A 15,167-nucleotide genomic window follows, 5' to 3' on the forward strand; every position below is an offset into this window, starting at 1 on the left:
CCTGGGCCGAGCCTCGATCGAGTCCCAATTCTACCTTTTAAAATAGAGGCTAAAAGTTATCTCGTTAAGAGTAAAATGAGAAACGTAAAGTTAATTATTTTTTCTAGACGTACTGATGGAGTACTAATTTGTAAACTATAGTAGAAGGAGGTGAGCGATCAATTTCTGCTCGGCCAAGAAATTGAAGCTGCTAAATGTTTCACGTAATATGTAACACTTACATACAATTGGTCTTTAATTGACTTGATTTCATATTTTTTATGCTATCCGTGGAAAACAACTCAAATAAAAAATAAGATGAATTATGTTAATATGCTATTTTAAAAAATATACACTTTATTTTGTTTTATTTTCTGTTTTAGCAGTCTATATTTATAATTACGATTTTTTGAGTAAATTGTTAAATGTATATATAAAAAAAATTAGATTCAAATAAAATTAATACTCACCAGATAGTCACAGACTCACAGTAAAACAGCAGCAGATCCCGAGAGCTTTAGTGAATTTTTTTTTCATTATTTTCGAAAAAATTTACTTTTTTTTTTTAAATCAATGTTTGACCATAAAATTTTTAATTTTTTCACTTGAAGATGAATTTTGAAATTTTTCGAAAACTTCAAAAAGTTGTTTTTCAAATTTTTCATTCAGATCACTCATAAAAATTAAAAAACAATCTAAAATTATATTTATGTCCAAACACAACTCTAATTTTCAAATACCATTTCCATTTGGAAAAAAAAATTTACAATTAATTCTTATGTCCAAACGCCCTCTCCGAGAAGCACAAGAACATGGTTTTCTCAATAAAATAATCACCAGTTGGGCCACCGTGAAATAAACAGCTGCAGTCCCCAGAGAATCAAAACCAGTTTCCTGAATGAAAATACCCAAACCAAATATAGTGGGGGCACCCCCTACCCACCCCCAATTTCTCATCTCAAGCCCCTGCCCCACTCTCTACTCCGGGTTCACGCAGATATTTTTCATTGTTCTCTCCTCTCTTTCCGTTTCCATAAACTTATCTGGTAGGTATCTATTCTCCCGTTTCTCTTTCTGCTGAAAACGCCATTGAAATGACTCTTATTTTTCTTTCAATTCTCAGTGCATCTTCATTCATCTTCTCCTCAAATTGTCCGATTAACTTTTCGATCACTCACAACACTATGAAATTGCAATCATTTTGGCCATTAATGGCGGCGGTTCATTCACTTCTTTTCTGTTTTGTTCCTAAGAAAGATAGAAAAAAATCTTTTTTTAATATCATATGCTAAACGCATTTTCACCTTTGCTTATAGACTGGTTGCGTTTTGCGACACTTTTGCTATATACATTTCATGTTTTTTTTTCATCATATAATTTTGTTCAACTTGCTGATCGGAATCATTTTTCGTTTTGCTTTTTCATCTGGAACTTCTTTCAGATCATCAAGTTTTCGAATGATACGATATGTAATCACTCCCAGCCATTGCGAACATGCCGTTGCTTGGTTTTTCAGGTGGGCAATGCTGTTTCTTTCATATTTATTTCGTATTTAAATTAAATATACGTTTCAATTAGTTTCTTCTTTCTTCTTTGCAATTTATTTTGGTTCATAAAGTTTTTCCTTGCCGAGTTATTGAAGTTTCGTTTCTTTACGAGGTCCATAAGCATCTTATGTTGGTTTTAATGTCACATTTGATGTACTGTTGCTGATTAATTTCGCTTTGGAATTTCATAAAAAGAAGGGATTTTAACACAAATAGCCAAAGATTCACTGTTTACTTTTTCTAGTTGGTATACATAGATTATACAGTAATTATACACAGTTATGCACATATGATACATGAATTATACATATATTCTATATCTGTCTGGCTAGTTTTAGTTTAAGCGATTAGGTGGAGGCTATTTGGGTTAATTCTTCTAAAAAGAATCACTTTACTGTTTCTCGGTCGAATCTGTGGTGGCTCCATATTTGTTATTGCATGTACCCTTGTTTTTTGGTTTCTGCTGCATTTTCTTTTTTGGCACTAATTCATCCCAAGAAATAATACTAGTAGTTACTTTTACCTTATGGCATGTGAAATATGCTTCCGACCTCTGTGATATACTCTTAGTGCTGCTGTCTTATGGCTTCTCCTGGGAATTGTGTTATGATCTGCATTCCATTTTGCCTTCCTGTTAATGTTGACATAAATTTTGGTGTTATTGATCTAAAGTGTATCCACGCCACATTATTTAAAATACAGATAGCTAAACACTATCAACAAGAAATTGACCATTTTACCAGTATAATGGCCTACAGTAGAAGTTGAACTGAAATACCACTTGGCAATCTAAATAAAATCTAGTAACACCATGTTAATTTTTACCCATTACTCTAGGAAAATAATGTTTAACATTAACTAGCTTTGTTCCTCTAGAATTGTTTAGAGATCATATTCAAAGCGATTTTCCTCGTGAAATGGCTTGGCAACCTACTTTTTTGTATTTAAACACATGTTCTAACATAAATTAAGGTTCTTAAAAAAAAAATTAGGGTTTTCATTTTACATTTCAATGAGAGACCAATAAACTCATATTCCCTCCGTTCCAATTTTATTTTCTTTTTAGTCATTCCAAAAAGACTGACCTCTTTCTAAATTAAATGTGACTTCTCATTTTTACCCTTTTTGAGAAGCTTATGTTGCCACAAAAATGCTCCGGCATATTTAAGATCAAAAGTTTCAAAAGTATTATAGCCACACAAATGTTATGACATATTTACGATCGGAAGTTTCAAAAATCGTCTTTTCTTTCTTAAGCTATGTGGTTGAAAAGGAGGAAGTATTTGACATGAGCCTACAAAAACAGAAGTGAGTAGTTGAGGAGCATATGAGAGAATTGAGCAGGGCAAATGAAAAAGTTTAAAGAGAGCAAAGTATTTAGAATGCAATATATTATGATCCAAAAAGTATAAGTTGTTAATTCTAATTATAAAAATATAAGTTATGGATCCATGTGGGATTCATAGGGATGGCTAATAGGAGAAGTAAGAGATAGATAGAGCGGGGTGAGAGGAGTGAATGCCTAAGTATAAGGGCCATTATCAAGGTGGGGTTAAAGGAGAGATGTGTGATTAGTGTGCTCGCAAGAAATGAAAACGAAAAAATACCAGAGTCAATTATCATAAGTGTGTGAAAACATAAGAGTGAGAAGTGAAATGATATGCTTAGGAGGAGATAAGAAGGGATTGTGGTGTTATAAGACATGTCGATGTTGAAGTTTCAAGATGTGAGGAAGGAGATTCCACAATTATTGTAATCTTTGAAAGTGTGGATAGTTCAGTCGAGTGAGATTGATGGGTCGGCAAGTGAGGGGTCAAAATGGAGTTTTGAGAGGAGATCTCATTGGTGATGCTAGGATGGGGTAATGCGAGATAGATCGGGATTTCAGTGCAATAAGACTCCTGAAGGAAAGAGAGGAATGTGAGGCCAGCGTTTAAATCCCAACATAGGCAAAAATAGTAGGTGATTATTCTCCTATACATGTGCTTATAGGAGATGACGGAATGGCAGTTACCTGATGGATTAGTCGAGTGCATGCGAACTGGCTTGAACCTTGATGTTTTAAACGGAAAGAAAGAGATGGTATGACGATCCTTTGGGCAATGGGAAATTCACGATGGTAATCAACTCTCCCATTTTTTGATAGGTCCACAACTGAAAAGTCAATCAAGGCTCGACAAGTTTCTCATTCAACCGTATGGGAGGGGATGTTGCTAATATTTATCCAAATTGCTTCTTCTCTAATATTAAACCCTATACTGATTTTGTAGATTGTAGCAGAATAAGGAGTACCCTTCCTAACAATTAGAAGCGGCCAGTGCTGGATGGATGGAGGGAGTACCATATGCAAAGGGTTCCTCTTTTTCTCCGGCGAAGAAGTTGAAGCGGCTAACAAATTATTTAAGATGGACTGGAGAAGTACTTTAGAGGATAAAAATATAACAAGGGAACTGATGAATGAATTTGGACAATTGGAGAGGAAAGAGAGAGGGTGCTTATTAAGAGGGAAAAATTAGGAAATATGAGGTAAAAGAGTAATTAGCTAAGATGACAGTCACTCAAGCATCAAAAGGAGATAAAATTTGAGGATATTGTGGTTGAAGAAGGGTGATTGCAACATAAATTCTTTTTATCTGTTAGCAATTGCTAGTCGGAGAAGGAATTTTATGGACACAATAAAGGTGAAATAGGTAGAACATGGAGAAAAAGGAAGTAAGAGGAGTTATTGAGTGAAGATAATGTGGGCATAAAACTCTAAATTAAAGAGAGTGGATTTTAGCAACATAGGGAGAGAAGAAGCAATCAGTTTGAGAGGGAGTTCTTACTGTTAGACGTTTGGGGGGCTGTTGTTACTGTTCATGGAAGTGCTCATCAAAGCTACAAATAGAGTTGTGATTGGGGGTTATCTAAGATCCTTGTAGCTAGCATGGAAGGCTGGACCAATGTAGGGATGTTTCATCTTCTCTTGCAGACAGTACTCTTGCATATTGACCCCGAGGCGCATCAACTCGCTACTTGAAAAGCACATAATTATCTAGGTAGCTTTGAGTCTGAAGATAGACATGAAGGCGTTGAGATAAGTCTAGTGGGTAAAGAAGATAACATAGAGCAACTAAATGAGATCCTATTGTATGGTTGGTTCCCCTTCTGTCAAACTACCTGGGACTAAATGCAGCTTATTATCTAGTTCTTATAGCCTTTCTATGGGGTAAATGGTAAAGTTACATGGGTATTGCATGGTATTCTTTCTCCTTATCTTTATAGGATTAGAGCTTTGATTTGATGTGCTTTTTTTTCTTTTTCATTGGACAGTTCTTTTTGGTCCTGATTATGTTGAACTGTCATATTTTCCTATCGTTAAACATAGTCTTATTTTGAAATGGATTTCTACCATACATTTGGTGGCTAGTGGGCTGTATTAGCATTTTGGTAAATGACAAGGCAGTTAGTATTTAGTCCTATTTGAGCTGGTCTGGATTCCATTCCATAGATAGTCCTGGATGTGATGCAAAATCTTTAGTGCATTCGTTTACTCATATCCTTGAATAAAGTTCATCATACAGGTTACTAGTGATTTTAATTGAATAATTCCTCTGTTATAGAGTACAACGGCTAAAGTACCTAATTTTTGGTGTGGATTTAACCATAGGTTCTTCAAGTTTTTGAAAAAATTTACATAGTTGGAAACTACATAAAAGGCACTATAGGTCACAAAAGTTAATAATTCAAAATATTTGAAAGGTTTAAAAAAAGGGGGTTGTGGTCAAAGAACTCCCAGAATATGAAAAGTGGCCTTTTTTCCCCAAAAAAAGAAAAAGAAAAAGAAAAATGTGATAGAGGAAGTAATAGGTTTTAGAGGGATAGAAGAAATAAATTAGATACATTTTTTACTGATATAATTCAGTTACAGTTGCTTTGTTTAATGCAACAAAAGATGACTTTTTACCACATCTTCAATACAATAGATTTCCATGCCTTAATTGTGAAAATATGATTCAAGAATAAATAAAATGGTTATGATAGACATCAAGATGACAAGATCATAATGCTATTGCTATACATTGTTTGTTTCTATGCTTTTGAATAAATGTGTGTGCATCAATGCATGGGTGGAGCTATGGTGGTGGAAGGGGGTTCCCTTCACCGGAAAATTACATTGCATATATAAGGTCAAATATTTTATGTAAACATATTAGGTATTGAATCCCCTTGGCCTCGGTGCATGTCTACTTTTTTTGTTTTTTGAATCTCCTTAGCGGAAATCCTAGCTTCGCCACTTATGTTACCATTTTTTTTTAAAAAAAAATCCTAGCTTCGCCACTTATGTTACCATTTAAAAAAAATAAATCCTAGCTTCGCCACTTATGTTACCATTTAAAAAAAAAAAAATCCTAGCTTCGCCACTTGTATTAGTACTCTCTTACAAACATATCACCATAATACATTTTCTTTTCTCTTTCTTTTCTTTTTGTAGAGTATATATCTGCCTCTCATATTTGTTTGAGTCTGTGCCTCTTATATCAAGATGGTTCAAGTCCCAACTCCTCCCCAATTGTACTTCTCTCCCTTCTTTTTTCTGTCAATCTCCTTTTTTGTGAAAAAGTGAGCTCGTTCACAATAAGCGTTAAGTTTTGGGAAGTAATAAGCTGGGCTAGCTTACGGTCTCTGGTTCACCTACCTTGAGTAATGCCAATTTTTTGGAATGGATGAAGTGGGTTATAACATATATAAAGTTTAAAAAAATTTCTGAAGCTCTTAAAGAAAGGGGAAACAAAGCTTGGTGATTTGACCTCATACTAAATTGTAATGGCGCCTCAAACTGAAACTTTTGGCAGTACAAATGAAGTTCAGGAATAAGGTTACTACACTATTTCCTTGCTTGTCCCGTTAGTAGAATAACATATTAATGCTATTGTCGTAACAGAGCATACTAGTATATTTACTTTTCTGTAGTTTTATTTACTTAGACCCTCTAAATAAGATTGCACAGTTGTTATGTTGCTAAAGTTCTCATTATGACCTAAAAATTTTCATGTTGACCTTCAATTAAACCATGATAGAACTGAAAATAAAGGATTCAAGTGGCTTAACTTAGCTTACTATATATAACTGAAAAAAGTACAATTTGAAAGAATCTCAATATTGGCAACTCCAAGAGAGAACCATGCCATCTTACTGAAATATGGTGTATAGATCCTTGCTCTGTACAAGGGCTATCCTTGTCCGGCCTGTCAGGGAATTCTTAATCTTGTTGCTACATTGATGTAAAGTGTTATTTAGTTGAGATACTGCAGTAACACTAGATGGTCAATTCTTTTTCCTTGAGCCGTGTCAGTTTCCTCTGAATTTACTCGATTCTGCATCTTTATGAACCTTACTGCACTAGCTGTCTTCATTTTTATCCAAGTGCTAAGCCATTATGAAACCTTATCTACGCCTCTTTTGTTTCTATTTGTCTTGAACTGAGAATCTTTGACTAAAAGAGATTGTTTAATTATGTTTTATATTCTCAGTGTTTGAAATTGCTGCTGCTGCCATTATTGAGCTTTGGTTGTAATAAGTTTTCCAACCATTCTTGGTATTGGCATTGTAAAAAGATGCTCGATGTGCTGATTATTCCACTAAAAACTAAGAAGAAACTTCTCCTTTTTGTTTATTTTACACAATTTTCTGGAATGTCCCGAGCAGGTGGGATCATATTCTTTGGTAACATTGCATGCTTGCAGTTTTGCTGTTTGAAGAGAAATTCAAATTTCTAGTTTTAATTCCTTTACCTTGTCAATATGTAGTACCTGTACACACTAAACTTTGATAAGCTCCGTGAAGTTTTTGCCTTTTTTTCAATTCCCTAGTCTTATCCACTACCCAATATTCCTTCATTCACGTTCATGTAAACTACATCCAGATAGCAGTTGAATAGTCTTTTGTGGTTAAGACTCTACACCTTTTAGATGACTGTGTTCTGCCTATGTGTATTTCCTGAAGTAATACAGAAGACTTCTGCCTGAGATGAACTTTATGATCAGACAGTTCATGACCTAAGCATGAATGCTTTCTTGTTAATTTAAGTGTGCAATCCATTGCTGTACAAATAGATAATTTGGCGAGACTGTCTTTTGTATTATAGAAATTGTTTTTGATTGCGCATGCCATTCATGTCGGTTTAGCATTGGGATCCTTGTGATCCAGAAATAACTTGTTTAAGAAGCACTTACCATATTCCTTATTTAAGAAAAAAACAAACGCTTACTGTATTTGGCAGCAAAGAATGTAGTACTCAAAATTGTGAAGCATGTTTCATATATTCTTTCCTGATATAATTCTTTCTATACATATTTAGTCTTCAGGCTCAAGATCATTCATTCTGAAATTCCCGGGAAGAGCATTACTAATATAAATTCGTATTGTGTATTTTTCTTTTCCAGTTGAATGCTGAAATTTGACATTGGTGTGTAATGAACTTAGTTTGTCCTTGCTGAAGACTATTGCATGCAAAGCATATTGATGCAACTTTGAGGTATGTCTTAATGTATTAAGTTGCTTAGCTCAGATCTGTACTGTTTGCATGTGGTGTGTTTCTCAAGGAATTTCTATGAGGAGCTACTGTTTTGTAAAACCTTTTCTGCTTACATTTCTTCGCTCTTGCTCCTGTTTTAAGTTGTCAACTATTTACAATTATTTCAGAAGTGTCAAATCAATTATAATCCTAGCATATATGCATACACATCATAAGCATCAAGTGTCGAGAAAGATAAAGAACTTAGAGATACTGTGCCAATGTATTCTTTTATTTGTTGTTATTTTGACTTAAGTAGCTGTGCTAGGGATTACCTCACACTTGTCTAACTTGCTGACATTAACCATATGAACGGTAGATTTTTCCTGACATCCCTGCTTCTCTACCACTACTACCATTACTAATTGAAACATAACTTTGTAAGCACGGCTGCTTCTTCAACATGAGAACTCAAAACTCTTACGAGTCTGGTTTTCCCGCTAATGCAGCTGTAGCCTGCAGCATGTTCCAGTTAGATGATAGTCAATGATCAAGGTCGTGAGCTACCATTGTGCTTCCAGATAAAGAATATGAATAAGAAATTACCCCAATTCTGTAGTTCCTGATGTGCCATAGTTTTGTTGCTGTGGCTGGCTAAGCTGGAGATGTACAGGAGTGTGGGGGTCTTCATTAATGCTTAAACTGTTCGGAGCAAGGGCTATTCCGCTCACTCCATTTGCATCTCTATTTCCATAAACCTGTAAGTTCAACACAAAATGTAGAAACAATTTGCTAGAGTTCTAAGTAGAATGGTGAAACTTTTTTACTTGGTATATGAATATGGAAGGAAATAATTGTTCTTGAAGCGCAGTGAAAGCTCTTAGTGATGTACATGGATACCCTCTTATACAATTCCATATTTTGTTGACGAATTAGGTTTACCTTCTTATATAGTTCCATGTTTTCTTGATGGATGAGGTTTCCCTGCAAGGAAAAAAAGTTAATTTAGCTTCTTTAAAAGTTATCCTTTTTAGAACAAATTGAAAACAAAAGTCACTGCATTTTATGTTGATTGACCTTTCGGTTTAGTTCTTGTATCTCATCAATCAGAATTTCATCCTGTAGAAATGAGAGGTTGAGTTAGTTCTTCTTTAGTTCATATAAGATAGTGCACATTTGATGGATCTGGAAGTTTCGTACCTTTCTCACACGGACACCACGGAGACTCATTTCCAGTTGGTTCTCCAAGTTCTGTAAATCTTTGACGCTCAGACCAGAAAGCTCTTCACCCATCATTTGTCTATAGTGCAGAAATAAACTGTTAACAAACACGCGACTTCAACAGAAAAGTTGATACCTGACTGACTATGATTTAGATATACATCCATTTCTAACAACTGTTGCTTCTCGCTTCTTGGGGGGGGGGGGGGGGGTTGATGTTAAACAGCTCGAGGGTTTGGGCTTTAGCAGAAATCTATAACACCATTTGAGATGGGCTTATTATTGGATTTTCACTCCCGACATTAAGTGGTTTCTGAGTTTATCTAGTGTAAACACCTCTACAGAAACCTTCAGTAAATTGCATGATTCACTGCAGTATATTTTGCAAAATGTAGTATGCTTTAGAAGTCCATGCTAATACTTCTAATCATGAGAGATAAGAGATACTGGGTGCTGCTTGATACTTTAACGCCTTGATGTGAGGGATGATAGTAAGACATTGTAAGGATTATGCTCACGGTCTTGAATGTCTCATCATTTTGATTGGAATACCAGTAACCTCAAATAATCTCTGAATGTCCTTTCTGTTAGCACTTACAGATATAACCTTCTTATGGAGGATCTAGAGTGGATATCTCTGTTTCATCTGCTATTTTGAAAACTGAAAATGCTACCAGCTATCAAGTGGCACTTCCTAGCAAGGTGGCTGATAGTTTAACCCTTAATTTCTTGCATAGCAAAAGCTTTTTTAGGGAAATTGGTGGTTAACCTAGGGATTGCCTAAAGCAATAAAAAACAGAAATGAGAAAAAGGAACGAGACAAGTTAACCTTTTTAACAATAAAAAAACAAGTCGACTATTTCATTTCCGTAACTATAAACTAAATGACCTTATCAAAAAAAAAAAACTATAAACTAAATGAAATGACAACAAACATTTAGAAAATGACAACAAACATTTAGAATTAGTCAACTATTAACTAATTCAAATGAAAACTTGACTTCTGGGCTCCAAAATGATGAAGTAAGTTGAAATGGAAAGGTCTTCAACATATAATTTAGGAGGCAAAGTACTAATAGAACTTTAGGATTGAAAGATAGATAGAAATGAGAGGAAAGAAGAGAGTACAACAACAACAACATACCCAGTGTAGTCTCACAAGTGGGGTCTAGGGGGTTGTGTGTACGCAGACCTTACCCTTACTCTTAAGAAGACAAGAGGCTGTTTCTGGTAGACCGTCGGCTCAGGAAAGATAAAGGGAAGGGGCAATAACAAGAAAACCAATCGGAAAGCCGAAGCAAAAATACAAAACTAACACTAGGTAATGCAATCAGAAAACCGAAGTGAAGGCAACAACAAGTAATAACAAAAGTCTAGGAAGACGAAAATACACGAAAGACGCTAAGTGATGTACTAGAGCTACTGTAACAAACAAGGACATCGCTCGACTACCTAACCTTTTACCTTTATTCTCAACCTCCACACCTTCCTATCCATGGTCATGTCATCAGTAAGCTGGAGCAATGTCATATCTTGCCTAATCACCTCTTCCCATTACTTCTTTGGCCTGCCTCTACCTCTCCGTTGGCTCTCTAAGGCCAACCTCTCACACCTCCTCACCGGTGCATCTGTGCCTCTCCTCTTCACATGCCTGAACCATCTAAGTCTTGCCTCCCGCATCTTGTACTCCATAGGGCGCATCTTGTACTCCATAGGGGCCACGCCCACCTTGTCCTGGATAACTTCATTTCTAATTTTATCTAACCTGGTATGCCCGCACATCCATCTCGACATTCTCATTTTAGTCACCTTTATCTTTTGGACATGAGAGTTCTTGACTGGCCAACACTCCACCCCATACAACATAATCGGTCTGACCACCGCTCTATAGAACTTACCTTTAAGTCTTGGTGGCACATTCTTATCATATAAAACACCGGAAGCGAGCCTCCATTTCATCTATCCCGCCCCAATACAATGTGTGACATCCTTGTCGATCTCCCCATTCCCTTGTATAACTGACCCATGGTACTTGAAACTTTCTTTCCTAGGGATGACTTGTGAATCAAGCCTCACGCCTTGGCCCACTACCTGTGTCGCACCACTGAACTTACACTCCAAGTATTCTGTTTTGGTCCTGCTCAACTCGAAACCTTTAGATTCCAGGGTCTGCCTCCAAACCTCTAACCTCTCGTTTACATCACCTCGCGTCTCGTCAATCAGTACAATATCATCTGCAAATAACATGCATCACATCACCTCCCTTTGAATGTGGCGCGTCAGTGCGTCGATCGCCAGGTTAAATAGAAATGGGCTGAGGGCTTACCCCTGGTGCAACCCCATCACAACTGGGAAGTGTTTCGAGTCCCCTCCCAGTGTCCTCACACGAGTCTTAGCTCCATCATGCATGTCCTTAATAGCCCTAATGTATGCAACTGGAACCCCTCTAGTCTCCAAACATCTCCACAGAACCTCCCTCGACACTTTATCGTAAGGCTTCTCTAAGTCGATGAACACTATATGTAAATCAGAGGAAAGAAGAGTAGGTAATTTAATTTTTTTGTTTGCTCGGAATGGGTTTTTAGGAATAGGAAGGGAGGAGGGAAGAGGGAATTAAGTTCGTTAACACAATGTTCTGTCCAAAAGTGGGTGAAACCAAGAAAAACAAGACATGCTGTAGTGAAACTTTTGTAGCATTAAAAGAAAACTCAGGATTATTAACAAAATAACTATTAAGGGAATTAGTGTCAATTGATACACATTCCTTTTATATTTCCTTACTCCATCACAGGAAAGTAACAATCTGCTCTCCCTTTCTTTTTCTCTACATCATCTCCATTCTTCTCTTTTCCCTTTTCTCAATTCAAAAGATCAGTGTTAAATAGTTTAAGTAGAGTAATGGAGGAAATAATTCATTTAACCTAGTTACTTTGTTGATGAATTCAATAATATACTGATATTATGGGCAGATTCCCATATGTATCCAAATCCCTGCAAAGAGCATTCGGTCATCAATACTGATTGAGACACCATACATTATCTAAAAACAGTACGTCCCTTATGTAAATACTGCTTATTTGCACATGAAGCACAAAGTGACAGGGATTGTCCATTTTCCTCTCAAATTCTTTGTTGTTAGGATAGCTCCTTGTGTTACTATCGGTTTAAAAGCACGCTTCCCAAATGCTGTAGGGATCCATATTGAAGAGTGAGGGAAGTTACCTTTTCTTTAGCAGTCCATTATAAAATGATTTCACTATGAACATAACATCTTTCTGGCCTTTCCTGTTTCCAGCTACCTTTGTCCATAAATGATATTTTTGCTTGTACGGTAATGTAAGCAAACTATTAAGCTGTTTCATCGTCCAATCCTTCACTCAAATGTAGTTTCTATAGAATTTCCTCATTCTTTATAATTGGGACGAGTGTTAATCTCTGCTGGCTGAAAGTATTGAATATGATCAGAAAACTTAACATAAAAGAATATGACTACATTGTCTCTATTTCCAGAAATTGATTCTGGTTTCATTACCTCCCTTCTAATTTGACACATCCATAGAATCTCTCCACATTTTCACCATATCCTCCATAGAGTTACTCCATATAGCATGGATAATCTGATTGGTCCTAATTATCCCACTTGATCTACATACTTTTTAACTATGATCGCTCTCCACAATGGTTGATTTCCATGCGAAACCCCCAAGTCAACTTCCCTAGTTGAGTTCTATGAACATTCCATCTCCCTATCGTGTCCCATAATAGATTCGTTTACACTTTTTAACCTTTTGCCATGATTCCTGGTACATAGTAAGTTGACAGATTCGAAAAATTACTCTTTGATAATGGTCTCTCTCTCCCTTTTAAGTAAGTATTACTTCTACCGTCCTTTAGTTTCTTTTTGGTTCTCAACATTCTCTTTCATATTGCAGTCTTTGTAAATCGTACTGGTATAGTCAATATGGATACATAGTAAGTTGGCAGATTAAGCAAATTTCTCTTGATCGCTGTGTCTATCTCACTTTTTCAAGAAGTATTTCTTCTACCAGCCTGTTAGTCTCTTTTTGACTCTCTCGACCATCAGTTTTTTTTCTTTGACAATCCTTGAAAGTCGCACCCAGCGGTAGTATTGATAAGTCATCTTATGATGGGACCCATACTGCAACTATGGATCTCCACCAGCTATTTAATGCTCTTCGCTTCATCAATCTTAGAGTTCCCTGAGACCACAATAGTAGAGCTGATTTGCCTCGGTAATAACACAAAATGTCATCTGCATATAGTAAGATATAGTAGATAATACACTTGTAAACTATCTTTCCTTCCCTACAAGCTGTGAAGCCCCATAAATAACCCCTGTCCTTATTCTCCATCTTCTTGTTGAATATTTCAATGATCAGTATGAACAATGTCAGGTGTAGGGTTTTTAAAGTCTTGCTTAAGGCGCAGTTAAGTCTTGAAGCTCAGTGAAATCCAATTTGTGGGATTCACCTCCCATGGTTGGCACTTTAGCGTAGGTACTATAATATGTGCTTCTTCACCTATGAGCTCCATCTTTAAGAGCATTGCACTAGACAATAAATAGAGTTGACAAAGTTATATTAATTGTTAAGAAAGCCTTATGAATGAACTTTTAGCGATTAGCAATAAGAAATTAGAAGCTGCACCAAGGGTGTGGCCTAGTGGTCAATGAAGTGGGTTGAACACCATGAGTTCTCTGGTTCAATTCCCAACAGAGACAAAACATTAGGTGATTTCTTCCCATCTGTTCTAGCCTTGGTGGACAGAGTTACCTGGTATCTGTTGCTGGTGGGAGGTGGCAGGTATCCCGTGGAATTAGTCGAGGTGCACGCAAGCTGGCCCGGACACCACGATTATAAAAAAAAAGCAATAAGAAATTAGAAGTTCAATATAAGAAAATTAGCCATTAAAAACATAAAACTATGTTTTTCATTTAAATAAGAAGTTTAAAATGGTTTCTGAGCTTACTTAACATGACTTTTACTTCATATATACAACCTAATTCCATTCTTTCGTACAAAGAACTAATTTTCTTTTTTGTAGTTACATTTACTTGCTTTACATTTTTTTATTAGCGCTTTTGTACGTTAAAACCCATACTTCGATTGCACTTTAATCTTAAAGCCCAACGAACTTTAGCACTTTTTGCTTTTGACTACTTTGGTAAGGTGATCACCTTGTCATAGACCTCTTGAGCTTCCAAAGAAACCTTTGGGATTCCGTTTACTAGACTGAGAACTTGATAGTGGGCATCAGAAAGTGGATCATTGTTTTCATCTCTCCCATCCCTTATTCTCCATAACGAGGTCCAGAAGTCATGCTTTTTATGGATTACTTTACACAGTACTCGTGTCTCTCTACTCTTCCGTTCTAGCTCAGTCACTATATAAGCTCCTTGTATAACTTAAATAGCAGACAAAATAGATTTAAGGGCCCAAATAATAAAACAATTCTAACAACGAAAATTTCCACTTGTGAAACAATTTGACTCCTATGATGTAGGAACTCAATGAAAATTACTGGGGTACTTTCTTCTAAAATAATTTTGCTCAAACATCTCAAAAGCTACCGTGGACTAACATGAGCTCAATTTAAGAAAATACCTGAATTGCTTAATACACAAAAATATCCTTATTTTTATTCTATAGGTCATTGAACAAGTTATTAGCAGAGAGAAGAAATATATGTGATAAAGAACAAGAAAGTTTACCGATGATTCTCTTGCAAGTTTTGTAGTTGTTGCCTCAGCACTGCCGCTTCCCTTTGCCAAAACTGCTAAGAAGAAAAAATATTTCTTACATTTTGGATTATCAAGAACAAGAACAACATGCCCAGTGTGATCCCACATGTGGGTTTTGGAGAATGTATGGTGTACGCAGACCTTACCCCTACCTTGTGTGAGG

General features: G+C 36.2%; 1 protein-coding gene and 1 long non-coding RNA gene across 25 annotated transcripts in view; one reads left to right on the plus strand and one right to left on the minus strand.

The window, feature by feature from the left end:
* LOC104217711 (uncharacterized) overlaps positions 1-15,167 on the plus strand; it is a 42,083-nt gene that overhangs the window by 7,703 nt on the left and 19,213 nt on the right. For 7 of the 19 annotated variants that reach the window (XR_011406954.1, XR_011406956.1, XR_011406952.1 and 4 more), the window contains exons 1-2: positions 1,038-1,495; positions 7,952-8,043. This is a non-coding gene — a long non-coding RNA (uncharacterized lncRNA). The other 12 variants (XR_011406947.1, XR_011406951.1, XR_011406945.1 and 9 more) reach the window with 6 other exon arrangements.
* Positions 1-15,167, minus strand: part of LOC104217712 (MADS-box transcription factor 23-like) — a 51,275-nt gene that overhangs the window by 3,439 nt on the left and 32,669 nt on the right. For 3 of the 6 annotated variants that reach the window (XM_009768018.2, XM_070172266.1, XM_070172267.1), the window contains exons 4-10: positions 14,975-15,036; positions 14,037-14,099; positions 9,223-9,322; positions 9,100-9,141; positions 8,965-9,006; positions 8,629-8,780; positions 8,065-8,538 (exon numbers count right to left, since the gene is read on the minus strand). In XM_009768018.2, the coding sequence (XP_009766320.1) occupies positions 8,523-8,538; positions 8,629-8,780; positions 8,965-9,006; positions 9,100-9,141; positions 9,223-9,322; positions 14,037-14,099; positions 14,975-15,036 (477 nt within the window). In that variant the 3' untranslated portion in view covers positions 8,065-8,522. Of the gene's footprint in view, positions 1-1,836; positions 2,158-8,064; positions 8,539-8,628; positions 8,781-8,964; positions 9,007-9,099; positions 9,142-9,222; positions 9,323-14,036; positions 14,100-14,974; positions 15,037-15,167 lie in introns of those variants that run through there. The other 3 variants (XR_011406937.1, XR_011406938.1, XM_009768020.2) reach the window with 3 other exon arrangements.

Source organism: Nicotiana sylvestris, chromosome 4 (assembly GCF_000393655.2).
Source record: "Nicotiana sylvestris chromosome 4, ASM39365v2, whole genome shotgun sequence".
Lineage (NCBI taxonomy): Eukaryota > Viridiplantae > Streptophyta > Magnoliopsida > Solanales > Solanaceae > Nicotiana > Nicotiana sylvestris.